This window comes from Adiantum capillus-veneris, chromosome 2 (assembly GCF_014529385.1).
Source record: "Adiantum capillus-veneris isolate H3 chromosome 2, ASM1452938v2, whole genome shotgun sequence".
NCBI classification, from domain to species: Eukaryota; Viridiplantae; Streptophyta; class Polypodiopsida; order Polypodiales; family Pteridaceae; genus Adiantum; species Adiantum capillus-veneris.
The window spans coordinates 178238036-178257680 of NC_140932.1; the positions used below are offsets into that span (position 1 = coordinate 178238036).

The following is a 19645-nucleotide window of genomic DNA, read 5'->3' on the forward strand; positions in this document are numbered from 1 at the left end:
TATTGAAGTCCCGATTTCCCAATCGCTAGGGCTTCAAGGTATTTTTCTGCTAGGGTCTCCCTGAGGTGCACTGGCCCAAACTTGGGTGCACCTGAGGCCCCAGAACTGCTAAATCTATTCTAATGTGCACACAACTAATTTTTTCTCGTAAATAAATTAATTATTTACAAAGTCTGACTTAGTTACAAGGCTGGACAAGCCCTTCTTTCCTTGGATTCCTGTCACTCTTCAAAAACACGATTAGGAATCGACACGCCCAAGCAAACTTGGGTTCATGCGACCGCAACAAGCAAAACAAAACTTGTGATTCTTGTGGTTCTTTTCTTGAGTGATCCAGAACACTGTCAAAGCTCTGATACCAATGTTAGGTGCAGCGGAAAAAATATTTGCGCTTTGCTCAAGATGAGTGCTCCGAACTGTGCTCAAGGTTCCTTTTGTTCTTATGGAAGGTAGAGCCTTCCGTTCTTAATGAGAGAATGCTATGATCACAAACAAAGTGAATGGACATTGTGCGTGCAAGTGCATGAGACTAAGAGATAGAGAGAGAAGAGAGATACGACACCAGAGACGTTGTAAAACCCTCCTCCGAAGGCCCCACTCTCATGGCGATAGTGGTCTACTTATGATTGCACAATCTGGTACAAATGGTATGCATGAGACTGATGCAAATCTAGGCTATGTCGGCGACCTAAGGGCTGAGATCTGCAATCTTGTATCTACTGTCCAAAAACGCTATGGGCTGAAATCTGCTGCGGGTCTAAAAACGCTGATTTTTGGGGATATTCTGTGGGTCTTTGTCGCTGAAATTCTGCAGGTTTAGGGCTGAAAACTGAGGTTCTTACCGGCTGAATCTGCTACCTCTCTAGGGTTGATCTTGCAGGTTCTTTAATGATGAAAATGGCGAGGGCTGAACTTGCAAAGGTTGGGATCTGCAAGCACTAGGACATTCAAAAACGCTAGGCTGATGTGTTCCAAAAGCGCCAGCTTGCTGGTCTTCAAAAACGCTAGCTTGTCTACTTCTTCCGGCGATGGATGATGATGCAAAACGCTAGGATGGGGCTTGATTTTGGCGATGAAAGTTGCTGATGCAAAAACACCAGGCTGGTGCAGTTTCCAAAAACGCTAGTGGAAGGGGTCTGATGGCGATGGTCTTCTTACTTGGAGAAAATCCACCAAGGGTCTTGTTGAGAAGTTGCCTGCTGAGCTTGGCTCCTGTTGCCTCTTCTACCAAATAGTGCTAGCTCTAGTTTGCTTATATATAAACTTAGCAAAATTGCCCTACCGACTTTCCAACAAAAGTCACTTAAAAATAATAAGTGAAAAATGTCAAAAATAGGTAAAATAGGCTAAATGTACTGAAAAATTCCCCTGAAGGATTTTGATGGCAATGCTTATGATCATGCTGTGTGCAACCAGAGGATATGCATCTACACTAAGTGATTGGACATGCACGGTCTACCAACAGACTTACAAAAAGTCCCAGATCACTTCCTATTCTAGACTGACTTGACTGAACTGAACCCTGATCATGCTGTAACTTGTCCACGGACACATAGGGTTGGATGTGTCACGTGACAGCATATGTCGCTATCAATGTTTTCGCATAGATGACAAAATAAAGCCCATCAAGAACCTTTTGCGCTTTCGTGAGTGCATCACCTTTGGCTTGTATACAAATCCAAGCATCGGTAAGCACAACACTCAACATACATATCTTGCTTTATTGGTGGCGATCGCATAATCAATGAGCTCCAAATAACACCATTCTGAGCAATAAAGTCCTAATATCATGAAGTTCACTGCTTTTGGCATACTTATCTGCCATCAAGGTACTCCAGAACACCGCATTAAAAACTCGACATGCTTTCGCCAAAAAACCTTTAACACTAGAATGGTAACAGGACACTTTTAGATCCTTGGACACTTTTGTGTCCTGTTAAGTGACCATTTTGCTTGAACTATTTGAAGAGTATGAAAATGAATTTCTAGGTGCTATATATCCACAAAGTTGCCTTATGAGCTGAAAAAAACTTAGCATTTTTTTTTGAGTATCGATCTCACCATTAACCTTACTCTTGCACAACATTTTTGAACCTAAACTGTGTGAAAAAATGGGTCCTATTTTTGGCTTTTTTTCAATTTTTGACAACTATACCACTCTAAACTTCATGTTTGAGAGGTTTAGATGGCTAGAGGTTAGACCTTCATAGTTCTCAACATGTTTTGATGCTTGTAGGGAGAGCTAAGTGTTAAAATTGAAAGTTATGACCAATTTACAAGAATTGCATAATCCTGTTTTTTGGCCAAAATTAGTACTTTTATGATTTTTTTGTGGCTTTCTTGATATCCAAATTCAATTTTGATTGTGTAAGTGTAATGTATAACATAAAGCTAATCTTCCTTGAGTTTTGGGGGACCTAATATGCTATATAGCATAGTATATGATGATGGTTGAGATTTTTGATTGCTGAAGAACACGATACATTTTAGAGTAGCAAGTATAACTTTCTCAATATTGCTAGTTTCTTAGGCCAATTGTGTGTATTTTGTAGGTAGTGACCATATCTAATTATAGACTACAAACGTGGCTAGATATTGAGTAGTTTCTATGCGTTTCTAGAGGTCATAATGCTAAACCAAGTTTTTTCATGTTTGCTGTATTTAGCACTTTATCATTACTCCCAAGGTTCCAATTGTAAGAGATCCATTATCCTTTTGACATGCTCCATGGCTCCTTTTGAATCCAGAGGCCCAAAGGGAACTAAGAAAACATGTATATAGTATCTGTATTGAGTGTGACTATAGAAACTTTGATGATAGATCCGCAGAATAGCAAAAATGCAACTTTTTTGTACCTATTTTTTTTGCCAAAAAAAAAAATAGTGAGGTAAAAGCAACCATATGTTTTGATCACCAACCCATTGAAGTTAACGCAGCATTTTATCTCATGTCCTACAAAAATCTCCACTCTTATTTATATGCAATCAACTGTAAGAAATTGCTGTTTTGGGCAAAATGCACTGGTCCATCAACTTTGGAGGCTTGTAGTGACCAAGGGATGAGAAAAATTACAAGTTTCTCATTTTTTCCGTATGTAGTAGTTATTGAACTATAAGCTCATGAAAGGATTTTTCAAAATGAGTGGATCTACTATGGTTTTGGAATTTTTTCCCAAAACCCTGAAAGAACACTTATATGTCCTGTTAGGTTACCATTCTAGTGTTAAAAAATCATATAAATCCTGTGTTTTTCTCCTAGTGAACGCAAAGCATCACGACAGCGACAGGCTCACAAGGGTACCAGAACATTGCCTAGGCTCACCTAAACCCTAGAAGTAGGAGTTACAACTTGGCCACATGCACATAGAGTTAGATGTGCACGTGACAATAGTGGTGAGGAATGGGAGACGACTTGTTTGTGAGAAAGATTTGTGCGATTACTACACAGATGGGACACGTAGCAAAAGGAAGGACTATTGCAAGTCCATGACCATAGAGGATATATGGATTGCTCTCATGGTTAGCATTCATGTACTATTTGAGTCTATTTCAGATGATAAGTTACACATCACTGTTCAAGTAGAAAGTGTAAAGATTCTCTCTTCCCGACATCGAATACGGTGCCCAGTTCTTCAAGCCTCCCTTTCCAAATGAAAGTGTCGCTGGTGTCGAGGTTATCAATGTGACAGTCAATGCTAGCATAGAGGGGTCAACTCAGGCCTCTAACATTGGGCCCCCCCCCCCCCCCCCCCCCCCCCCCCCCCCCCCACCCTGGCTCAGTGAATGGTACTTACATTTAATAAAACTAGTAAACGGAGGTCCTTATAAGAAACAAAACAGCCCATCATACATGATATGGCACTACTGCCATCTACAGAAAAATGTGGGTTTTTGTGCTGCAGTGTGTGCAAGCTTATGCTTCCAAATCTTCCTCCTAACTAATCCAATTCTGCATCTGAGAGAGCTATCTGAATACTTGTCATGACAAGACCTAGAAAGCTCAAGCAAGAGTAGAAAATCTGGCGCTTAAAAGGACAAGCATTACGCATTTCAAATTCCAGCAAGCAAGTGACAAGCACAGAAATAACAAATATTTATGCAGGCATATAAACAACATTGTACCTTGAAATCCCTTGCCAATTGAATTTCCTGACACATCCACAAGGTCGCCTTCCTTGAAAAGTTCATCAATGCTGAGCTTCTGGCCAGGCTCGAAGCCATCCACAGAGGTGAGTCGAAATTCTTGCAAATGGCGCAATGGAACAGCCCCACACTTGCTGAGATGCCCAAGCTCGGGTTTGGTAAGCTTCCTGTCGCGTACTCTCCGGTAGCCAATTTGGACAGAATTGTAACCATCAGTGAGGTCTGTCTTCACCTGTGTAACAACATTGCCTTCACGGAACCCAATCACTGTCACAGGTATGGCTTCTCCCACATCGGTGAAGTATGTCATCATGCCTACCTTGGTGCCCATAACGCCCATCCCAGCTTCATAGCTCATGGAAATGGTGACCCCCTTACGGAGAGAGGGCTTTTGAAACAACACGGCTACTGGAAGAGGTTTCTGTAAGGCTTTGGATGCTCGTAGACCTTGAAATGATAACGACCTTGTGGAGACGACGCTCTGCATCTCCTGCGCAGGCGATGAAGTTGACGATGAAGGAGACAGACAGATGGAGGAGACGGAAACGATCGCTGCCGCCATCGCAGAGTGTGCAAATCCCTTCTAAGCTCTCTTTGGCATAGCACACAAATGAAGTGCACCTTGACAACAAAGGATAAGGCCCAGTCTCAAGGTGTCCTCCTCACAAACCTTGAACTATGTGTGTTCATGTTGCGACGTCTTGCAAACAAACCGCAATTTAAGAAGTGATTAAATCAGGAGGCCCGCCTCAGGACTAAGTTGCGACGTGTTGCAAACAAACCGCAATTTAGGAAGTGATTAAATCACAAGGCCTCACGATTAAGTGGCACGGACATGGGAGGGTGGGATCTATGGTCGAGGGATTGTGGGTCGTAGATCTGGAATGCGGATATCTTAAATTATTTTTTACAAAAGTAAGTTAAAGTACCCGAGTTTTGAAAGTAATTTAGGGTACGCACTTTTGCGGGTGTTGGTTTTGAACCTGTGACCTCACCCATGAGAGGCGCATACCCTAACCATTACGTCATGCGCGCGTTATGAAACATGAAGGCCCGTATGCACAAGGGCGGCAGTCAAAAGTAATCTAGGGTACCCTAGATTACTTTTGACGCTGCCACTCGGATCTACGGCCCACAATCCCTCGGCCGTAGATCCCACGCTTCCATGCCCGTGCCACTTAGTCCCGAGGCGAGGCCCGCCCATTGTATTGTAACGTACTTGCAATTCACAAGAGAACGATAAAAGAAGTTGAAATTGTCATTGCATTCAAAAGAGAGCTACAAGGGTTGTGCAAGGAGAGAGTTTGAATCTCAAATGATGTTTTTTGATGCATCATTTGATGGATTCGGTTAATGATGGGGTGTTGTTGATTTTTGCTCTTTTTTTTTTTCTTTTTTTTTGGGGGGGGGGGGGGGGGGGGGGGGGGAGGGGGTAGGTGTCTAGATGGTTGCTTATTTTGGAAGGAGTAAGTATGTTGATGTAATGTCCAGAGAACTACCTAAAGGATTCTCCGCCCTTCTAGCCTATTATATAAGCCATTGACCTTCCATATTTAGAATCCCATGTCCACATCTAGCAGTTGGCCCTTGGCTTGGGTGCGTGACCCCCTTGGGTTTGCCCTTGGCCTTGCATTACTCCCCCTTGGAGAAGTGGTTTCATCTTCAAAAACAAAAGTGGGAAACTTCTTCTTAAGAACACTAATGTTTTTGCAGTGGCATCCTTCATGGATCTGGCTCTCCATTTGACCAACACATGGTTCAGTTAGCAGGTTCAATGAAATCAAGGAGAGCATTTTTCACATCGTTCAGTACCTCTTTTCACTTTCCATGAAAATAACTGGCTGACATAACTCATCAACAAAGTATAAGTCCTTGACATAATATCATTCTTCATCAATAAACAACCCCACCATAATTGTTGATCGAGGTTGAGAGCCTGATGTAAACATGAAGGGAATAAGCTTAGTTTCGCAACATGCTTTGTCTCATGATAATCAAACTCCAACTAGAGAGACAAACTTTGCAATTGGATTGCTTGGTGATAACATATGTGCTTAGCATATCCTTTAGCACAAGATCAATATTTGCAATATGTCTATCCTCTTTGGATGACTGGCAATATTGATATGTATATCCCCATCGTTTACAAGCAGTTCTCCAAAATAACTGGTAAAGAGAGGTCACAGTTCCTTGCCAATGTTACGAACAACCATCTTGGTTAACTTTAGTGAGTTGATCTACAAGCACCCAAAACGAGCTATTGGTGATTGATATATCTACAATTTATCTCATAAAGATCTCATAGAGAGATTGCACATATAGTGCGAAATGCTTTAAAAGCTACTAATATCATGAGTGTGCATGCTGCTTCAAATCAACCTTTGCTAAACACTAGGGCCCATAACACCGTTATGCTCATGACTCATGGACAAAGAACGAAATACTTTCCACATGAAAATCGTGCTAGCATATTTGGACCATAATAGAATGTGAAAATCCATCACATCTAGATACCAAATCAACTAGTTCATTAAGAGAACATAACTTTGTTGCATGTGTAAACAACCATCCGTTAAAGTTGTTTAGCTATACTTGTAACCTTAACAAGTCTGACTAGGCATCTGACAATTTCTGGCCACTGAAATTATTCCTGATACGACATGCTCAAAATGGTCTAATAAACAGATTTGACCAGTACCTGGGGACTTTGACGTGACACATAATTGAAATAATGGACGCCAGTGTCAGTTCATGAGACTTATACTCTCCACATGTGGAGTATGTCTCATATAAGAATGTCCAAAAAAAATGACATTCATCAAGTATGAGAGGTACTTGTGTGTGGAGGTAATTGTACAGTGTAAACACTCTACGACATTAGTGAGAGAGACCTTCATAAATTTTGCTCCACACTGGCTAAACCAAACTCCATAAGTTCCTAGACCATGTTTCTCCTCTTGTGACAACATGTGCCAAACCAAACTCTACCATTTAGGTCCTTAACTGCATAATGCAGAAATACATGTAGGACACTATGGCCCAAATATAAGACCTAGGGTAACTGAACATAGGATCCTCCTCCCTACCGCCCCTTATATAGGCTAGCTCCTAGCACTTGCCCTAAGCGGATCCCCAGTCCACACTGGTCCAGTCCAGGTCCTTGGCCTAGGTGTCGGACCCCCTAGGTTGGGCCTTGTCCCGTAGGACCCTTGTCCTGACATTACTCCCCCCTTAAGAAAGATTTTTCGTCCTCAAAAGCACAAGTAGTAATATCTGCTTAAGAACCCTGATGTTTTCTTTATTGACGTCCCATAAGTGAGCCAGTTGTCGGTATGACCGATAATTGGTGCAGTGAGGAGGTTCAATGAAACCAAGAGCAACATCTTGATTTTCAACATTGTTGTCCGTTTGCAATCACTTGGGTCTAAATGGTAACTCCATTTATGACTCACTTGAGTGTTGTAAAGGAGTAACCACAACTAAGAGTCACTTGGGTCTAAATGGTAACTCTATTTATAACTCACTTGAGTACTGTAAAGGAGTAACCACAACTAAGAGGTGTCTGAAAGCATAACCAATTTCCAGATCTTCTGAAGGTACTGGAATAATGCAAGGAAACCTTGGCGTAACTTTCCATGCAGTTGTGAGCTAGATTTCCTACTCGCTTGAGTATCTTGAAAAGTCCGTAGATAGGGAGTGTCCTCATGTTAGAATTCTGAATAATTTGGAACACAAAGAACTACATGTTCATCCCTAATGAAGGTTACTTGCCAACATACTTTGTCAGCACACTTAGTAAGTCCTTGACGTATGAAAGTATTGACACAATCTCCAACCCCACCACAAGAGGTGTTCAAAGTCGAAAATTGTACTTAAGCAAATTCTAGAATAGGGAGAAAATCATCTATTCAGAAATGCGTTGTGCTAACATATGCTCTTAGCAGATCCTTTAGCACAAGATTACTCTTTGTAATCTATCTATCCCCTTGGATAACTGACAGTACTGAGGTGTGTTTTCCTTATGGTGTACAGATAGTCGTCCCAGATGACTGGTAAACGGGGAATCACAGTAGTGTTTAACATTGGTGAAGAATCAACAATGTCCGAAATAACCATCGTGATTAACTTGAAAAAATCCACAAACACCCAAACCGAGCCATGACCTCTATTGGTGATTAGTGGATCCAAAAGTAATCTCATAGAGATAGTGCACATAGAGTGCAATTTGCTTCATAAGCAACAACCTGAGGAATATGCATGCCGTTCCAAATCAGCCTTTGCTAAACACCAAGGCCCATAACACCTAGTGTGCATGCATTTAGCAAAAACTAACCCGAACCTGTATATCCGTAATGATCCTTGCCAATACTTATGGCAAATGTGATGCGCCTAGCACACATTAAAAGGAATGTAAATAGTTCTGAAAAGAAACTAAATACTTTTAGCTGCAATCTTTTGCAAGCCTTGCTGAAACGTCTGAATCACAATAGAAGGTGAAACATTGATCACTTCTAGGTACAGACAATGAAACTTTTTCATTAACAACTTATAGCCTTGCTATATGTATAAACAACCATTGTAATGTTGTGTAGCAGTACTTGTGCCTTAACAAGTCATTCTAAGTATCCGACAATTTTTGGCCACGAAATCGCTCCTGATACGTCGTGCTAAAAATGGTCTAGAAAACAGATGTGACCAACACCTAGGGACTTTGTCGTGACACATAATTGAAATAATGGCACCAGTGTCAGTCCAGAGACTCATATTCTCCACCTGTGGAATATGTCTCATGTAAGGATGTGTAAAAAAGAACATCCTTCAAGTACAAGATGTACTTGTGTGTGCAGGTAATTGCAAACACTCTACGAACGGGAGTGAGAGGGACCCTCATTAGCTTTGCTCCACACTGGCTAAACCGAACTCCTTGAGTTCCTAGACCATGTTGTATCCCATGTGACAACATGTGCCAAATTGAACCTGGCAAGTAGGTTCGTAACAGCATAAGACAAAAAGATAGATTGGACACTTGGCCCAAAATACTTTGTGCCGACATGCCCTTTGGCATGGCTCTGTAACATTCAAGCGTACTTAGACGTCTTGAAAAACCAAGCAGAGCATTATAAAAATGGAATAACACCAAATCAATAGATACATACTTGGAGATTTGAACGTAATGTACTCTTACCTGTATTCTAACGGGGAGGAGCACGTCCCCTACCTAAAAAAATAAACAGCATTGCACTAGAAACCCTGGGTATTGCCTGTGCAATTGAAGCCCTTGGATTAGAATCTACGTAGTCAAACCCCTTGGTAAGACTCTTTGTAGAAACTGCTGAACTAGCATTACGATAACTAACATAGTCAACCGTGTACAAAATGATTGGAATCAACTTGAAAAGTGTCTCCGTTCGCTACCGCGTGTGGTAGATTGTGGAATTCTTTCCTTGAAAGTATACTAGGAGAGATCAACTATGATCCTCAATGCATATCAAACTGTGATCCTTAATGCCTATGGGGTGATGTAGTAATCCCCCGCTGGATCTTATCCCAAAATAGTATATCCATAGACACTCCGTGGTGCTATAGAGAGAGAAGGAGACTCACACAATTGAACTGCCAAGGTCTTATGGATAACCATGCTTTCGCAATTGATTGCTGCATCTAGACTTTCTTGTAGAGATCAGCTGCTGTGAGTTGAAGATTATCAAAAACTCAACTTGAATGTCGCACTGAAAACATGTAGTGCAAAAATGACACCCTAAACATCCGTAATGACAAGACTCTTGCTTGTCCATTAAGGTCGATGTGTACTTCCTTGGGTATATCTTGAAAAAAATCACCAATAGTTGGGTCTTACCCTTGTCCTGACATCGGCTCTTAGCCTATTTGGCTCATAGCCCTTAGGCAAAATAGTGTTCAATCGACGAACCGATGAAGTCTAATTTGAGTAGCATCTTAGCCACATGCTAGCTGTGAGTTAGAGCACCTTGGCTGAAGCTGACTCATGAGCAAAACATGTATCAAAATCTTCTTAGAAGATTAGAGATAGAGAATGAAAAGAAGAACATGTTCGGCTGAGGAACTTGCCTTAAGATTTTAGAGTGTGTGCCCAAGCTATGTCCTCTTACACATCTTATGCCTGACTTGCAGCTTATCGTATAAGCATTCCACAATCTGTCTATATGACGCTCTCATCGAGAGAGGCAACAAAAAACACAAGTTAAATCTTGACCATCTACCGTGTAGGGTCGTGACTGTATGAGGATGACTTGAAAGGGGCACCTTGCTAGTGAAGATTTTTAGTGTTGTTGAGTGTTGATAGCAACCAACAATCCATCCGTACTCTGGCCTTGACAGAGTTGCGAGTGTGTTAGCGGAAGAATAATGCATGAAGCGGCAGAATTGAATTCATGTCACTAGCATGCCTTGCATAAAGAATGGTAAGCCCTTGCGCAGAGTGATGGCCTCAACCGTGAGAACCAAAACTGTAAGTATCTTGCACAATTTAAACTGGTGGAAGAAATAGGAAAAACTTAAACTTGGCTAACCTGGTCGTTGTTGTTGCAACCAGTTGTCATGAAAGTTGGGAGAAAAACTCATTCCAAAACGGCCCATAGCCATATCTACACAGACGCCCTCGTATGTCCTATACACTCGTCTGGTACATAAGGCCATAACCTGTAAAATTGAATCCTCCTGCAAACACCTTGACTCTTCCTTCCCCATTGTGTATGCTCATAGCATATGCCAAACGTGGCCTGCTTCAATGAAAGATGTAGAAATTGAAGCCTTGCTTCACATAAGTACTTATGGAGTGTCTGTGCTCATAGCTAACGGAGACTCCTGCTAACAGACAGATGTCGTAGCAAAGGAAAATCAACCTTGTTGAGCAATTTCAACCAAAAGTGGCTAGTGTTGTGTGGCAAGCTTCCTTTGTCAACTTCTAGAAGCAGTGACCATTAGTCAGCCATGCCAAGTACTTTGCACCCTTCATCAAGTTGAGCAATAGGTTGTGCCGATCATCTCCTTGAGATTCTAAAGCATTGCGAATTTGCTATGCTTTTGCATCAAAGTGAACCGCTGAAAAGCCGTGCTTCGGAGACAGGTGGTTGGGAGTCAAGCCGTGCTTGATTCGAGTTTTCAAGCTTTTCTTTGGGCTTTTACCAACAATGTAGGCAACAAAATTTAATGTTTCAAATAACTGTCACAAGCCATACTTGTGCTTGGAGTGCAGAAGATGCACTTTCTGTGATGCATGTAGAGATATGCAATAGAGGTGATACTTCCTCTATCTGAAGAATACGCTTCCTAAGCCATACACAGCCTTGCTGTTAGAAACATCATAACCATGTCATACTCAATCCATGCTTGATTCAAATTGGCAAGGGAAGCATGGGTCTTATGCCAATAATGGATGCAACATGGCATGCATAAAACAATCTTTCCAATGATAAATATGTCCCATATGCTGAAGGCGTACGCATTTTGTACATGAATGATCAGGCATATTAGCTAATCTTCCATGCCAAGAAGTGTAAGTGACTAAATTTAATAGTAGCCATGTTGGACTGACAATCAAGCCTTGCTTGATAAAGTCCAACCTACCCCTTGGGCGGCCATCATGGCATAAAGTTGTATTCACAAACCCAACAAAATGCAGATGATGACATAACCAATTCGAAAGTAAAGGGAAAATTGAAAGCTACTGCTTACCTCAGTAAGTGCTCCTGCCGCCCAGTTTTATCGTCGTACTAATCAAAGGAAACACCAAGGAAACCTCGAGGTCAGATGTCGTTGCCTTATGCTTGCATGCTACCCCCACGCCAACAAAGTCATTTCCCTTGCTGCATTCGTGAGAAAACGGCCCTTGGAAATTATAGCCTTTACAAGACCGTTTGTTCACAGTGGTGGTCATCATTGAGGCCACATAAGTGATCATTGTCGAGGCCTTGCCTGCATGCCCATGCCTGCATGCCCCTTGCATGGCACGAGTATGGAATCTGATAAGGTATGCATGCCTTGTGTTGGCCATGCATGCGAGAGAAGAGACCCTGCTGCCTATGGGAACGATGCCCTGCTGAATTTGGTGAATGAAAAAAAAAACAACAACAAATTTTTAACCTACTGTTGCAGCAATGGTAGATCAGCCGCTTGCGCGCAGGCTGAACCAGGGATATAACACGAGCAAATGCCCCTTGCAAGCCGCTGCCATGACGGTTTTTTCTCCCCAAGCCTGTGCGCTCCCGTCGAGCTCCATAGCTTCGGGTTCTGCGCAGGTCAGAGCCGGCCGCCTCCCTCATGCAAGGGTTTACTCTCATGCTGTGTCGATGGTCGTCTCCTTCGGCTTGTGTCTTCAAGCGGCCATGCCCACGGCCCTGCTTCACCCTCTTCGGCTTGTGGTTTCAAGGGGCCATGCCCACGGCCTGTGCCTTCACACGGCCTCCACGAGCTCCAAGCCCGCCAAGAGAGAAAGAGAGTTGGGAATAGAGAGAGAGAGAGAGAGAGAGAGAGAGAGAGAGAGAGAGAGAGAGAGAGAGAGAGAGAGAGAGAGAGAGAGAGAGAGAGAGAGAGAGAGAGAGAGAGAGAGAAACCATGCCTACGCAATCGATCAAACTCCATCGAACTCCTTCCTCCTTCCTCCTTCCTCCATGGCTTCTCCCCCCTGAGCTCTGATACCAATATAAGACCTAGGGTAACTGAACATAGGATCCTCCTCCCTACCGCCCCTTATATAGGCTAGCTCCTAGCACTTGCCCTAAGCGGATCCCCAGTCCGCACTAGTCTAGTCCAGGCCCTTGGCATAGGTCCCTGACCCCCTAGGTTGGGCCTTGCCCCGTAGGACCCTTGTCCTGACACCAAAATTCTTTGTTCCTACATGACCTTGTCATGTCTTTGAAGAACAAAGTCGATGAAAGCATTGAAGCTTATACATCCTACTTGGAAAAATCAATCAAAATTTATTCGAAAATGAAAATAAACCATATCAAATGCGTACATGGAGGTTGAACGTAGTGTTCACTTACTCGTAGTCAAATGCACATGACTTAATCTCCCACCTGAAAAGGCCTAGTACCACTAATTGAAATATTAGTGAAAATTGAGTAGTATTGCATTGGTAACCCTGGGTGTTGCCGTTGCAATCCAATCCCCTTGGTTAAAGTTTGGAATGTCAAACCCCTTGGTTAGACTCTATATTAGAATTGCTCGAACTAGCAGCCAACGGTGACCAACACAGGCAACTGTGTCTAATAGCCATTGAAATCAATTTTGGAAGTTGAACTTGTCCACTACCCTTTGGGAGATTGTAGACTTCTTTCCTTGAAAGTATAGTTGTGATGAGATCAACATGTGACCCTAAACACGTATGGAGTGATTTGGTAGTAGATGAGTCATACTCCTGAAAATACCACTCCTATAGCCTTAATCAGTGCTATATATTTAACAACAGATCTTTGTAAGTTGGAATCATATTCTCAACTAGAGCTTCGAAGAACCATATCTCTTCATGAATAGGAGAGAAATATTCTCAACACATGTAACCTTCTTTGAAGCTCTCTTAATCTATTCATGTCGTTCCATAAATTATTTGCTTAATAACGAGGCCATCGCTACTTGCTATTCACAAAAACTATCTTCTGCATTTTCAACACCTTATGTACATAAGTTACACGTCGATGTAGTGATATACAACAAGCAGAAGCAAATAAACTAGCTTTAACTCTTCCGGAATAGAGTAGCTGATGTTATAGTGGAAGCGTAAATTATACGTTAGTGGAATGAGTCCACCATATTGGCATGCCATGCATGCATATCAAGAAAATAGTGGGATAAACCCTTGGCGTCAATTATGGTCTCAACAGCTTGAGTTGGTAGCATACGTGCCTTGCACAATTTGTAATGGCATGGATACATCACATGTTGTTGTTGCCCAACATAATTGTGAGCTTATATTCTATTATTGCCAATTTGCCAAATTTGTGTGCCATAATCCTTGATCCTAATCAATGGATAATACTTTGGCACAAAATGGAAGCCTTGCAAAAAATAGTGCTTTGCAAAACCAAAAAATCATGTCCAATTTAAAGATAAAACACAAAAACAAGAAGAACTTGAAACTGTTAAATCACTTGCTTTGCACAACCAAAAGATCATTTCCAATTTAAAGGTCAAACACAAAAAAAAGAACTTGAAATTGGCTAACCTTGTCGCCCTCCACGGCCCATGATCCTGAAATTCAGAAGGACTTGCTCGTTTACGAGTGAATTTCAGTCTACGTTTGTCGTCCTTGTACTTGAAGCAAGCTCATAGCCATCTATATTGATGAATCTAGCTCATAGCTATGTATACTAAAAAAATTTAGAGTTGTCAGTTGTACCTTGTATGCCCTCATGGCTTGGTTCATATCGATCTCCAAGAAAACATGAGGGAGATAGGTTGCCAAGTTTCCCCAAGGTCATATGCTAATAGCATATTTGAAATGTTAATAGCATATTCAAAACTTTTCCCCTAAATTGAAGCCTTGCTTCGCACGAGCTTAGCAAAAAGTTGAGACAGAATGCATCCTGAGTGCTCATAGCTAATAGGTGCTCCAGTTGACACCCAAATGCCAAAAACAAAAGAGAATCGGCCTTGTCAAGCTTTCATAAAGAATAGGCCTTGCCGAAACATACATCTTATTAAGAATCGTGAGATTACTCAATATTGTGACAGTAAATAGCTTAGGAAACATAGCTAGCAAACTTTCTCTAAATGCCAAACACCGCTTGGCTGAAGCAACATTTGCTTGTCAAATTGGCATTATAAACAATCCTGCAAAATGGAATAAGTTCAAAATTGAAACTTATATTTAAGGTACTTATCCATTTTGTAACCTCCACTCCTAGCATCAGAAGTCGGAGCATCTTGTGGCATGATTGTGCTTTCAAATACGTACTTCATGTACGTATTTTGCCTACATTTTGGCAAGCTATAATTGCTTTGGAGTGATTATGCATTGAATGCATATACATAGTGATCCTAGAAGCCTTGCTTTACCATAAATATTTCAAGAAAGCGTTGTGCTCACAAATGTTCACCTATTATTATACAATTGGTAGGAGAAACTATACGTGGTTCAAAGGCTCGTGCCCGCAAAAGAACATGTATACCATATCTTATTGATTTAGATATGGATGTAGCAGTCAATCCCTCTGAGAATCAAAACAGAAAGCAACATTTACAATTTCTGGACTAACATATGCTACATCTATTCGTCTATTGTATCTTATACAAAGAGCTGAGCAAATAGAAACCTACTTAAATGACATATAAAAGATGGTTGGCAATTTATTGACGACATTCATTCAAGTCCTATGAGTTCAGTGCATGGGGACAATGTTTTCTCTGATGTTGTCCCATGCAATTAAAGCATAACTTTTGCAATTATGCTCTCTTAAACTCTGTAGTTGAAAGTGTCCTCTTGGCCACGTTCTGAGACTTTTTCGATCTTTCCCCCATGAGAAGTGATTATATCTTGCGAGATGTATGAGGTGATCAACTTTGTAAGTTTCTCTACCTGAGTAGCGAGCAGTTTAACTCGAACATCCAATTTGCAAAATTGATCATCAAAATTTTGGAGGTCATATCACGTGACGTACTCCTTTGCTTTAAGTAAATTGTTGGTATCCTCCAGAATTTCTAGCACACTCTGGGAAGGAGGAGTCGATCCTCCTGAGGAAACTTCAAAATTGAGAAGATGATTCTCAGGCAGCCCCATGTCCAGAGAGTAAAAAATGGGGTCCATGAGGGATAGTTTGCTAAATCAAAATTAATAAATACCTTGAAGAAGCCACCTTGAAAAAGCTTCACCGATTGAGAATAGTTCAAAACCGCCTAGGAACCACCGTAACCGCAATTAATTAGCCTTTCTAATTTATTTGGTAAGTCAAAGATAAATGTTGATGTTGAGATTGTAATGCGTTGCTACATCCACCAACTTTGTCGATTTTCACACGCTTGTCGAAAAAGACCGTGTCTTGTTCGATTGGCTCACAAAAAATTGTCCAATCTGCTCACCAAAAAGCTAAGATTGCATCTCTTTAGTGCTTGCAATCTGTGCTTATTACTAGGTTGATTAAGCACGTCGTCCTATATCCCTCGAACTGTTGGTTATGCCAAAAATCAATAATTGTAGCCCTTTGAATATGTTGCAATTGCTCAAAATCACTGTAATTTTAGAGAAATGTCTGAAATCTGGGTTTCTCTGCCCCTTGGCCCTGATTGCATTTTCCGTTCGTGCAAGGCTTTGCTTGCCTATGGCGAGTAAAAGAAGATGGGAAGGGGGGGGGGGGGGGGGGGGGGTGTGTGCGCTGCCGTGGGCACCTTCCCTTGGTTGATTGACTTGAAAGTTTATTCAGAGTGAATGCCAAGATAGAGAATGGACACCCTCTGCAGAAAAAAATGTTGGCGACAACGAGCTCGTGAAGAAGATGCTCACCCCGCTGGGGCGACAGACCAAGATGGCACTCGGTTTTCGCCTCTCAACAGCACGAGCATGCCGTGCTTTACCTAGCTCCAAATGGTGCGGGTCGACCCCGAGGAAGAGATGTGTTTTAGGGATTGCACTTGCACAAGTCTTCTCCCAATAGCCCATCGTCTCCTCCATGGATTGCTTTATTTTGCATGGGCATGCAAATTCATGCAATACCAGAGGGACCACGCCTCTTTTTGAACAAAAAACTCTGAGCTTTGATACCAATGTAATGCACAGGGAACTTCCTAAAGGATTCTCCGCCTACCGCCCTATTATGTAAGCCCTTAGCCTTCCATATCTAGAATCCCCTGTCCACAGTCGGCCCTTGGCTTGGGTCCGTGACCCCTGGATTTTCCCTTGGCCTTACAATTGATGAGTGATCAAAATTCAAACCAAAAGCAAAATTTTGTGGCACTCATGGAATGCAATCTTGAGGTTTATTGAATTGTCTATGTGTAGTTGTTTCCATGGAGAAAACCATACAAATTCTTGTATTGGTTGTTTGTGTGATCGATGTGTACATTGAAGTCTCCAATGATAATGCTCAGGATGTTGGTATCGATGGCTTCCATCACGTTTTCAATTGTAAAAGGAATGATAGGCATCTTGGAGAATCACAATGTGGATGTTATTGCCGTTGGTCAATCAAAAGAAGGCTTCTTTCATCTAGATCACTGGTGATGATAGAATAATCTTTTTTCAAATCGTGATGTTGTTCTTATAGTTCATTGATAGACCATATATTCATTGTGATGATGGATGTGGTGAAAGTTTGCTACACGCAAGTTTCTTTCATTTTGTTTCCTTGATTTTTGCAAACAAATTACTCTTGATGAGGTGAAGTTTATATTATTTTTTATGTGGTTGATGTGTTTCTAATTTGAGACCACATTCAATTATTGAAAAATGTGATGTGGCTATCCTGGCAGATTGAGCGGCTCATTCAAGGGCTCCCATCTTACAATTTTTCAAATGCACAAATTCTTTGGGTAATGCAAGTTTAGTTTGAATGTGGGTGTTATTGGAATCAAAATGTGAAATTTGGTAGGGTCCTTAATACATGATAGTGTAGTGTAGACCAAACCATGGGTTTGTATGACAATAGGTTCCTACACTACAAAAGCCATTGCTAGGCCTTGCGATTTATGGATTGTGTGTGTATTGGCAGTTACGTTCTAAAGACCGTGTTGAGTTGATTTCTCATGACTTGGAACTCCTTTGTTGCCTCCAATATGAGTGTCCAATGTGGTTTGATGTGGCTATTGAGTAGACGTTGATTTTAAGTTCTTTGTTTTTTTCCCTTATTGTTTAGACAAAGAAGGCTCTTTATGCCACAAGGGAATGTCCATTGTTGTCTATTGTTTTAAGAATCCCATATGCCCCATTCACTTAACTATCCAACATGTCAATATTTCTAGAGAATATTTTGACTATCATCTACCTTCAATTAAAGAATTGTGTCATGTCTTGCATTTAGTGGTGGGTTTTTCAGAATGAGAAGGTTTCTTGAGCATCTTGTGTGGTTTGTCACGTACCTTGATGGCATATGCACTTGTTTGGAGATTTTTAAAGCCTCTTGGTTATAATGGTTCTTCAATGTGTTGGTGAAAAAAAGTTGGGGGAGTTTTCACAATGTTAAAAGCTCTTGTTTGTGTGCGTGGTGTTGATGAATGACAAGTTGTTCTCATTCCGCCTTGCAATTTTGATTCGATTCAAGATCTTTATTAACACTTATTTGATTGGCGCATGGGTTTCATGAGCTCACACCAGTTTATATAGATGGTCCAAAATGAAGGCACAAGGATATCTAGTGTGTTGCTCAAGTCATTGAATATCTAGCGGTTGCCATAGGGTTTGCTTGGTAGAGATTACCACTTTAAGATTAGGTTTAGTTCTCCAAATGGTTGAGTGTGATTATGCTTGATCAATCAAAGATTTGTGTCGATATTATGAGGCAATCTATTCCTTATCAAAGAGGCCTCATCAAAGAAAACTAGCTTGAGTCTCAAAGAGGTTGCTTAGTGTCTCATTGGAGAGAGCAATGTTGTCATTGACCATCAATGGAAGCCATAAAGCTGAGTGAATGGTTGTACCGCCATAATTATGAAAGAGGTCGCTTAGTGTTTCATTGGAGAGAGCAATGCGAGACTAAGCAACCTCTCTAATAACGGGAAGCAATCTATTTCTTATCAAAGAGGTCACTTAGCGTTTCAACGGAGAGAGCAATGTTGTCATTGAGCATCAATGGAAGTAGTAAAGCTGAGTGAATGGTTGTCCCACCAAAATTATGGGTTGTTTTGCATGTGTAAGCCATCAACAATGTCATTAGAAGCTCAATGTTACTTGCGATCAATGTGTAGTGTCAAACCAAGCCTTGCACAATGGTACATGGCGTAAATGTGTGCCTAGTGCCAACACCGCTTGTTAGAAAAAAGGTGGATATAATTTTTTGTAGAAATCTTTTTTTTGTCATGGTGTCATCATAAAGTTGTCTTGGTTCTTTGTGTAAGCTCACCATAAGTGAGTGATACTCTTCATTTGGGATTCCAAGAAGTCTTGATGATGTTGTATTATTTGTATTGTGATATCTAGTTGTTGGCAAGGCAAGGCCAAGTTCATAATTGAATGCTTCTTGATGATCCTCTCTTGAGGAAGAATGAAATGGGGATTACTGCTTACTACTGCTTTCTTATCTCTTATAAATATGCACATGTTGATGGACTTAAACTTGTCTCTCCATTTTGTCAAGCACGTGTCAAACTCATCCTCATTACATGGTGAAGGGAGAAAGAGCAAGCAAAGTTTGCAATAATTTCTCTTAGCATCAAATTCTCCGTTTGAAGTTTGTGCACCTAATCACACAAGGTTTATTGCACCTTGTTGTGCATGATGGGAGTTACTAAATTGGTACACTACATTTATTGTTCTTTTGGTGTATTTAGTGACACAATCATTAAAGAAAATTTGTGTCTCATCAGGTGTTTCTAAAGCG

The 19645-nt window shown here is 41.3% G+C and overlaps 1 protein-coding gene across 1 annotated transcript in view; it reads right to left on the reverse strand.

The window, feature by feature from the left end:
• Window positions 1-4812, reverse strand: part of LOC147464137 (Ribosomal protein L3 family protein) — a 32807-nt gene extending 27995 nt beyond the window's left edge. The window contains exon 1 of the mRNA XM_086493046.1: window positions 4122-4812. Within this exon, the coding sequence (XP_086349172.1) occupies window positions 4122-4704 (583 nt within the window). The 5' untranslated portion in view covers window positions 4705-4812. The remainder of the gene's footprint in view (window positions 1-4121) is intronic.
• Window positions 4813-19645: the final 14833 nt, after the last annotated feature.